Source organism: Protobothrops mucrosquamatus, unplaced genomic scaffold, assembly GCF_001527695.2.
Source record: "Protobothrops mucrosquamatus isolate PMUCROS unplaced genomic scaffold, P.Mucros_1.0 scaffold2933, whole genome shotgun sequence".
NCBI classification, from domain to species: Eukaryota; Metazoa; Chordata; class Lepidosauria; order Squamata; family Viperidae; genus Protobothrops; species Protobothrops mucrosquamatus.
Window position 1 is genome coordinate 51,475 of NW_015388958.1, and position 9,973 is coordinate 61,447.

General features: G+C 40.9%; 1 protein-coding gene across 1 annotated transcript in view; it reads left to right on the forward strand.

Moving 5' to 3' along the window:
- The window catches only part of LOC107296682 (serine/threonine-protein kinase BRSK1-like), a gene marked incomplete at its 3' end in the record, with an annotated part of 41,172 nt that overhangs the window by 21,427 nt on the left and 9,772 nt on the right, over positions 1-9,973 (forward strand). The window contains exon 3 of the mRNA XM_015826030.1: positions 6,359-6,444. Coding sequence (XP_015681516.1) covers positions 6,359-6,444 — 86 coding nt within the window. The remainder of the gene's footprint in view (positions 1-6,358; positions 6,445-9,973) is intronic.

Consider the following 9,973-nt stretch of genomic DNA (forward strand, 5'->3'; position numbering starts at 1 on the left):
AAGGCCACAGGCAGCCAATGCAGCTCGCGCAGCAGCGGTGTTATATGGGAGCGTCGAGTCCCTCCCAACACCGCCCGCGCGGCCGCATTTTGGACTAGCTGGAGCCTCCGGGTGCTCCTCAAGGGGAGCCCCATGTAGAGAGCATTACAGTAGTCCAGGCGGGAGGTGACAAGGGCATGAGTGACCGTGCGTAGGGCGTGTGTGGCCCTCATATTTGGAAACGATTGGGTGCAGTTGTAGTTAGATAACTCAGCTTCTTCTTCTTTTTCTTTCCTTTCCCTTTCCTTTCCTTTCCTTTCCTCCCCCCCCCTTTTTTTTTCTTTTCCCCCCTTTTCTTTTTCTTTTTCTTTTTCTTTTTCCAGGGGTGCTTTTGGAGTATGGTACTCTACTCTAGAGTCCATAGCTAAATCTCAACATCCCATACATTTGAGTAAGATTAACACACTAAGACTACATAACCCAACACCCAGCTTCTTTGTTATAATAACTGTTTATGAGACATGATTACTTGTGTGGCACATGTGCTATTCTGTGATGGCTGTTCACTATTCATACAGAAAATGTTAGTAGTCTGCTTTTGATTACACTAGACTTTTCCCCTCCCAGTGATGGGATTTAGATTTACTTCCAGATGAATTTTTAATCCTAAAGGATGCAATCAAGACCAGTACCTGATCCAGCATGCTACAATATCCCTGCCTGATTAAAAGACCACTCAAGGGAATAGGCAGTTTGCATGCATAAATTGCTTCCATTTGTTTCCTGTTTGTTTGTTTATCAAATTTATATAGCCACCCATCCCACAAAATTTACTCTATGGGGTGTACAACAAATCTAAAAAGTTCATTAAAAATATTAGACTATCATTATTGTAATAATTATTAAAACATAAAAACTATAAAAAGAATTGAACTTAAAATGAAGGAAGAGTAGGTGGAATTAATACCAGTATTAGTCTAGCCTGAGGGACCCAGAGATTGCAAGGGAAGCACTGTTTATGCAAAGTAGATAGACCAAGGAAATAGTTTTCCAAACCTCAATTTTATTTATTTATTTATTTATCAAATTTATATAGCTACTCATCTTACCCAAGGTGACTCTGGGTGGCACGCAACAATGAAAAATGAACATATAAAAACAGTGATTTTATTTATTTTCTGTCTGTCTGTCCGTCCGTCCGTCCGTCCGTCCGTCCGTCCGTCCGTCCGTCCGTCTATCCATCTATCCATCTATCCATCTATCCATCTATCCATCTATCTATCTATCTATCTATCTATCTATCTATCTATCTATCTATCTATCTATCTATCTATCTATCTATCTATCTATCTATCTATCTATCTATCTATCTATCTATCTATCTATCTAATCTATCTATCTACTGTATATCACATCCTGGACAAAACCTTTCAACTTCTCCCCTCAGGAGGCCACTATAGGGCATTGCATGCCAAAACAACTAGACACAAAGAGTTTTTTCCCCCATGCCATCACTCTGCTGAACACCTAACTCCCACAGCACTGTCTCATGCCTAAGGATATCTAACCATGTAGTAGGACTGTATTACTATTATCCTTCTCATCTTTCCTATTATCTGCTTCTATTGGCATCTTATGACTATCACTTTGTTGGTTGTATCTTATAATTTATGATTGCATCTTATGATTTATGACTCTGTTGCTTGTATGTATACTGAGAGCTTATGCACCAAAGACAAATTCCTCGTGTATCTAATCACACTTGCCCAATAAAGACTCTTCTCTTCTCTTCTCTTCTCTTCTCTTCTCTTCTCTTCTCTTCTCTTCTCTTCTCTTCTCTTCTCTTCTCTTCTCTTCTCCCCTTCCCTTCCCCCCTTCCCTTCCCTTCCCTTCCCTTCCCTTCCTCTATTCTATTCTATTCTATTCTATTCTATTCTATTCTATTCTATTCTATTCTATTCTATTCTATTCTATTCTATTCTATTCTATTCTATTCATCAAATTTCTATATAGCCTGTCAGGCACAAGTAACTAGGAACAGGAGTTGAGTTCAAAGCACTAAAAGTTTATTACATGCTATATGTATGCAAGAATCTGATCTACTAATGATCAAGGCAAATTGGCGCTAGGTAAGAGTTAACAGAATTCATGGGGGGGTGGTGATGGTGGACTTAGGTCTCTTGTGGTTGCACAAGGATGACAAATTTGATTCTGCATTCAGGCTCTGCCTAGTCATCTCTTACATGCACCACTCCTTATATATGCGGGACTCTGGCTTGTTTACAAATAAAAATAATAATAAATACAAATATTTTAAAAAATATTGCAATAAATATCATAAAAACCTAAAAAATACAAACTGAATGACTGAAGGAAGAATAAAAAAATGACCCCATCAACAACAGAGGTCTAGGCAACATCTAGGCAGGTCTTCCGAATAATTCTTTTTTTTAAAAAAAACAAATTTTATTAGTTTTTTAACTCTTACAACAAAGTGCTCGGGACACACCGTGGTGCTGGGGTAGTCAAATATCCAACAATAAATCCATATAAAATAACCCAAGTAAATACATTAAATATTCCCTCTCTATTTCCCTCAAATAATATAATATATTTAAAATAATCCATTTTTACATTAAATTTCTATAACTCCTAATCCTGTTTTTAAACTTTATTAATTTATAATTACCATAATCCACTTTAACCTTAAATAAACATATTATCACTTTGGGTATCCCTTCCAGATGTATTCTAGTTCTTAATCTCCTAAATCCTTAATTTTATCACAAATCTCTCTTATTTCTTCTTCCACTACTCAATATTTATCCTAATTAAAATAAAATATAACTCTACCCTATACATATACCATCCATCAATCAGTCTATCTCTATAACAAAACAAAATAATACCAAACCTTAAACCATTTCANATCTCGTCCAAATAGTTATCATATCTAGAAACACCCATATTATTACACAAAGCATCATCTTACTAAATTAACATACTCAATTAATTATTAAATCAATCCAAATCACTATAAAACCTCTTCCATTTTCATTCATTCCATTACAAAATAGTTTTCATACAAATAAACCTATTATTCCAAAAATTACATTCTTAATCTATTTAACATATATATTCTAGTAATCACCAATTTTTCTGTCGCTTCTAACTCTAAGTCTTAAACCTTAAATCAATCCATATTTCTACAGTGCCTTTTAATCCATTACATATAGTTTTAAATTTCTCTGTTCAGTCTTATTCTGGCTTTCTTTTTGTGCCAGGCCGGTTTCCATAACAAAGCTTCTATCTCAGCAAGTAGATCTCCCTTTGTCGCTTGTAATATCATTTGAGTCAATAGAAAACACCCCGTCCTCTGTAATGGGCATGTGGCTCTTTTGTCATTAAACCCTCGTTGCTTCAAAAGTTCCAGTCTCAATCTTTGGTTCTTCTGATCCTCGAGAATATGGATGGAATGCTTGCAAGATAAAATAGATTCCTCTTTAATCTCAATTAGTTCTTCTTCTGGTATATTTTGATTTATAGCATAGTCAGATGAGGTCTGGAGCTCAATTTGAAGGTTTGGAGAATTTGGAGTAAGGCTTCTGGCTCTTATTTCTGTAATAATCTCTTTCATTTTAGCGCATACTTCTTCAGTAGCTTCATAAATTTTTTCCACTATAAGTTTACAGTTTAGTTGTAAATAAGGTTTCTCCATTTTAGTAGTAGTTGGAGAAGGAAGAATTAAAAAATGACCCCATCAACAATGAAGGTCTAGGCAACATCTAGGCAGGTCTTCCGAATAATTCTTGCTCAGTAAGCATATCATGAAAAGTACAGGTATCCCTCAAATTACAATAGTTCATTTAGTGGCCGTTAAAAGTTACAATGGCATTAAGAAAACCCTGACATGACCATTTTTCACACTTATGACCGTTGCAGCATCCCCATGGCCATGTGATCAAGATTTGGATGGTTGGCAACTGACTCAAATTGATGACGGTTGCAGTGTCCCAGGATCACGCGATCAGCTTTTGTGACCTTCTCACAAGGATTGTCAATGGGGAAGCCAAATTCGCTTAGCAACCGTAGTACTAATTTAACAAGTGCAGCGATTCATTTAACAACGGTATCAAGAGAGGTCGTAAGATGGGGCAAAATTCACTTAACCAATATTTCTCTTAGCAACAGAAATTTGGGGGCTCAATTGTGGTCGTAAGCCGAGGACTACCTGTACTTCCTTTTGGGTCTTGCTCCCTTGGGGTTTAGGCAGATCTCTCCCCCCCCCCCCCACATCTGCCATTTCTCTTTGTGAAGGAAGACCTTGCTCCTCCTCGCCCCAAGCCTGGTGCTAAACTCTGCTTGTAAGGATCTTAGGTGGGACCTGTCAAGCACCAGTCAGGAATGGTTCAAATAAAACATACAGCTAATCCTCGACTTACAACAGTCCATTTAGTGACCATTCAAGGTTACAACGGCACTGAAAAAAGTGACTTACGACTGTTTTTCACACTTGTGACCTTTGCAGCATCCCCATCATCATGTGATCAAAATTCAGATACTTGGCAACTGGTTCATATTTATGACCATTGCTGGGTCCCAAGTCATGAGATCACCTTTTGCGAAGTAAAATCAACACTGAAGACCAAAATCAAAGCAACAGCCACTTGCTCTTTAAAGAGTTCTATAACTGTCCTAACCATCGAAAGGTATAAATATCCACCATATAACACGTATTGAAGAATCAGCACATATCACTTGTTTTTGATACACAGTAGTAATTTTAAAAACCTCAAGAAAGCTTTAAAACCTGCCTCAAATAGCAACTTTATCGCAGCAGGGTGTGAAACTGTACAGGTGGTCCTCGACTTACAACCATTCATTTAGTGATTGTTTGAAGTTACAATGGCGCAGAAAAAAAAATTTATGACCATTTTCCACACTTACGACCGTTGCAGCATCCCCATGGTCACATGATCAAAATTCAGATGCTTGGCAACTGGTTCATATTTAGGACCGTTGCTGGGTCCCAAGTCATGAGATCGCCCTTTGCAAACTTCTGACAAGTAAAATCAATGGGGAAACCAACTGCAGTGATTCCCTTAATAACTGTAGCAAGAAAGATCATAAAATAGGGCAAAACTCACTTAACAAATGTCTTACTTAACAACAGAAATTTGGGACTCAATTGTGGCCATAAATTGAGGACTACCTATAGTCTATTCCAGGGGTGTCAAACTGCCAGTCTGCGGGCCGGATGCATCATAGCGAAACCACGCCCACCCCATTGGCAATGGCAAAAAAGTCGTGATATGTCGCGACACGTCACGTGACGTTGTGAGTTTGACACCCCTGATCTATTCTCTTCTAGAGCTGAGGCAGGAAGCAATGGCCATGAATGGCGGTGACCAAAGGAAGGGGCCTGGTGAAGCAGCCTGAAGTGACCAATAGGTGGGGAAATCTTACCCCTGTCTGCGTCAGTGACCATGCTCCCAGTGAGGCACGGATGAAGCATATTGCCTGCCAATTACAGTATATTGGGAGAAGAGAGGGAAAATGACTTTAAAACTAAAGCAACTTTACGCTGCTTCAGCTGTGGGTTGTGGGTAAGAGGACATGGTTTTATTTAAAAAAAAAAACCTGGGCCATGTTTTGTGTCATGCTTAGAGAGAGGCGATGACAAGCTTCAGGGGACACCTTCTGTGATACGTGTCTGTAACTATTCCTTCAGGATATTGTGGTTTCACAGGCTTGATGAATGCATCACCTGGCAGGACAACACAGCCACTCATGATTCAAAGAAATTATCATAAAACCAGGGAAAGAAAGAAAAAACCTGGCATATGAAGAAAACAGCAAAATAATGTAGTAGGGAATAAGTGACATGAATATGAGCCAATGGGAAAAATCCTTGTCTCCATCTGCTTCGAGCTCTGCATCCTAGGACACAAAGAGAATTTTATTTTATTGATTTATTTATTAAATTTATATTCCACCCACCTCACTGTGACTCCTCTTATCCCTGTACATATAAACACTCGGAAAGGGACAAATCGCTGCAGCCAACTCGCCATGGCCAACTCATCGTGGGACAACTTGCCCTGGCGGGGCAATTTAACAATTCAATGTAACTATTTAAAATAAATAAAAAAATATTTTAATTTTTGTCATTCACATTTTATTTTGTCCCTGTTTTTGCATCCCTTCTTTAATGATTCTATTCCACCATTTCTTTGATATTAGTGTAACTCTTGTCCTGGAGCGTCTCACGGTGAGTTGGCTGTGGCTACATGGCTGCGGCACGTTGGCTGTGGCAAGTTGAGCACGGCAAATTGTCACAGACACACAAACACTTTCTCTCTTTTTTCTTCCATTGCAGGTGGAACGGGAAATTGCCATTCTAAAGTTGATTGAACACCCTCACGTACTCAAACTCCACGATGTCTATGAGAACAAAAAATACTTGTAGGTATTTATTTGCAGATCACCTCCCACTTGCAAATGGAACCCTGGATATTTACCTGCCAGAGTGAAATGCAGGTAGTCCTCGACTTACAACGGTTCATTTAGTGACCACTCGAAGTTACAACAGCACTGAAAAAAGTGACTTCTGACTGATTTTCACACCTAACGACCATTGTAGCATCCCCATGGTCACGTGATCAAAATTCAGCCACTTGGCAACTGACTCATATTTATGAGGGTTGCAGTGTCCCGGGGTCATGTGATCAACTTTTGCGACCTTCTGACAAGCAAAGTCAATGGGGAAGCCAGATTCACTTAGCAACCGTGTGACTAACTTAAGAACTGCAGTGATTCACTTAACAACTGTGGCAAGAAAGGTGGCAAAACGGGGCAAAACGTATTTAACAGCTGTCTCACTCCGCAACAGAAATTTTAACCTCAATTGTGATCGTAAGTCGAAAACTACCTGTAGTTTTTTCTAGGTCAGGGGTAGGCAACCTTGGCTCTTTTATGACTTGTGGACTTCAACTCCCAGAATTCCTGAGCCGGCTGGCTCAGGAATTCTGGGAGTTGAAGTCCACAAGTCATAAAAGAGCCAAGGTTGCCTACCCCTGTTCTAGATATTAGCCACATTCTAACCTGGAATATTGTAATCTCTTTTCATGGATTTGCTTGCTAAGGATGTTACATTCAGGAGAAATGTGGGGCCTTCTTTCAAGTCATAGATGTACTTATAGGGATTATAACTGCAGACTTATAATCATACAAATGGATACATAAATACAATTACATGCAGACTGAAATCTACTAATAGCATAGACAACATGAAAATTGTAGTTTGAGTTTAAAATGCCTTGCAAATAATTGCCAAAGCCTACTGATTAATGTGGTGAAACAGCCCTCGATTAGCACAATGTGTAAAGTCATGAAACCAGCCATCTTCCCCAATCACCATGGTCGATGCCCCTCTCATGTTCTTAACCACCATGTTGCCTGCAACAAACCTACATGAGATACCACTCAGGTACTATTCTACCTTCCCAAAACCTTTTTCCTGATGTTTGACGTTCTCGTGCCATATAGAGAAGAGCAGGATTGGCCATGGAGGGTTGCTTCAACATTTGCCATGGGATAGTATCATTTCCACACTTGCAGCAGAGTAGTTTAGCGGGCTCAGAAGAAAGGGTGAAGCATCCATGGCTCTGTTTATGAGGAACAGCTTGATATTCAGGAAGAACAGACAGAAGGCTCCCCTCACAGCTGGCCACCTCCTTAGCGTCTGTTGTCTGAGGCAGTGACCTCATCTTTCTGAAGACAGGGCCAGTTTTGGTACTTCTTCTTGAAGGCAGACCAAGTTAAAGGGTGGTAAACAATAGCCAAAGACGTGTGGTTTTACGGAGCTGTTTTGAAGTGGACTCTTAAGGCTTTCTTTCTCTTTTCTCCCAAAACATTTATCAATCCAATTACCCCCTTCACTCCCAGCAGATTGAGGCTACCCTCCACCCTCATCCTCGAATTTATCTGTGGTGTTATTTGAATGGGGAGGGAGAGAAGATAGCGGAAGACAGGAAATAACCATTTCCTCCAATTTTGCTAAAATAATTAAAATTCAAAAGCTTGTTTTTTGGAAAGGTGCAGGACCAATAAAAAAAAAGGAAGGGTTTGTGTTCCCATCTGCTTCTGAAATTCCTGGCACAAAGCGGTGGTTTCCTGGGTGGAAGATATCTATATTTCTCTTGGGTGTGAATGCTGCCAGAATGGCAGACCCACTGTGAGTGTGTGTGTATGTGTGGGTGGGTGGGTGAGAGAGAGAGAGAGAGGGAGAGAGAGAGACAGAGAGAGACAGAGAGAAATTGCAGGATAGCTGTGCAGCATACCAGGCGGTGCCAGAGCCCTGGCATTCTCTCCACATAAGCTTTCTTTGTCATCCTCTTCTGAATCAATGGGAGGAGATACAAAGAGAGAGACACAGCCATAGGATAAAGAGAATGCACAAAAAAATATGTATATGTGTATTAGGGGTTAAATTGGGGAGAGGGATTATTTCAGAGTTCTCCCTACAGACCAAAGTTTTTTCCTTTGAGCAGAATTTGTTCAGTTAAATAGCCAAATATGTAAATCTGGGGTTCCAAATGATCCCTGAAAAAGCAAATGCCATATGAATCGGTTCACCCGTCTCCCTGCCCTATTGGACATTTACATTTTTAGAAGATTGTTCCCTCTACCACCACCACCCATTATTATTTTTTTTGGTTGATGTAAAAGCAAAATGAGAACCATTTTGGTGTAGCGATTAATGCAGCAGACTAGAAACTGGAAGACAATGTGCTCTAGTCCAGTGGTTCTCAACCTTTTTAATGCCGCGACCCCAACCGGTCGTAAGTCGAGGACTAAACCGGTCGTAAGTCGAGGACTAAACCGGTCGTAGGTCGAGGACTAAACCGGTCGTAAGTCGAGGACTACCCAACCGGTCGTAAGTCGAGGACTTTCCCTGCCCGGGAGCGCCGTGCATGCGTGGTTCCGCTCCCTGCGCCGGCCGAGGCGTAGCTGGCAAGCAGCAGAGACGGAGCAGGCCGACCACCAGCTGGCCCAGCCCAAGGGAGGTAAGGCACCCGCCGGAAAAGGGGAAAAAATGGCGGACAAAAAAAATGGCGGACAAAAAAATGGCAGACAGCCTTGCTTGGCGACCCCCGTGAAATGGTCGATCGACCCCAAATGGGGTCCCGACCCACAGGTTGAGAACCACTGCTCTAGTCCCTCTTCATACACAAAGCCAGCTGAGCGACCTGGGGCCAGTCATTTTGTCTCAGCCCTAGGAAGGTGGCAATGGCAAACCATTTCTGAAAAGCCTCGCCAAGGAAACCATAGGGACTAGTCCAGGCAATCTCTGAGAATCTGACTCGATTGAATGGAATAAAAAAAAAGAGCAAAATGCCTTCAGCATCTCTTTGTTGGAAAGTATACCTCTGAGTCCATCATCTTCTATCTAGGGCAACTACAGCCCCATGCTGTCTCAGGAATTAATAATAATAATAATAAAGTTGGAAGGGACCTTTGAGGTCATCTAGTCCAACCCCCTGCTCAGGCAGGAAACCCTATACCATTTCTGACAAATGGCTGTCCAGTCTCTTTTTAACAACTTCCAGTGTTGGAGCATTCACTGCTTCTGGAGGCAGGTTGTTCCACTGGTTAATTGTTCTAACTGTCAGGAAGTTTCTCCTTAGTTCTAGGTTGCTTCTCTCCTTGATTAGTTTCCATCCGTTGCTTCTTGTTCTGCCTTCCGGCGCTTTGGAGAATAGCTTGACTCCCTCTTCTTTGTGGCAGCCCCTGAGATATTGGAACACTGCTATCATGTCCCCCCTCGTCCTTCTCTTCATTAAACTAGACATACCCAATTCCAGCAACCGTTCCTTGTATGTTTTAGCCTCCAGTCCCCTAATCATCTTTGTTGCTCTTCTCTGTACTCTTTCTAGAGTCTCAACATCTTTTTTACATCGTGGTGACCAAAACTGGATGCAGTATTCCAAGT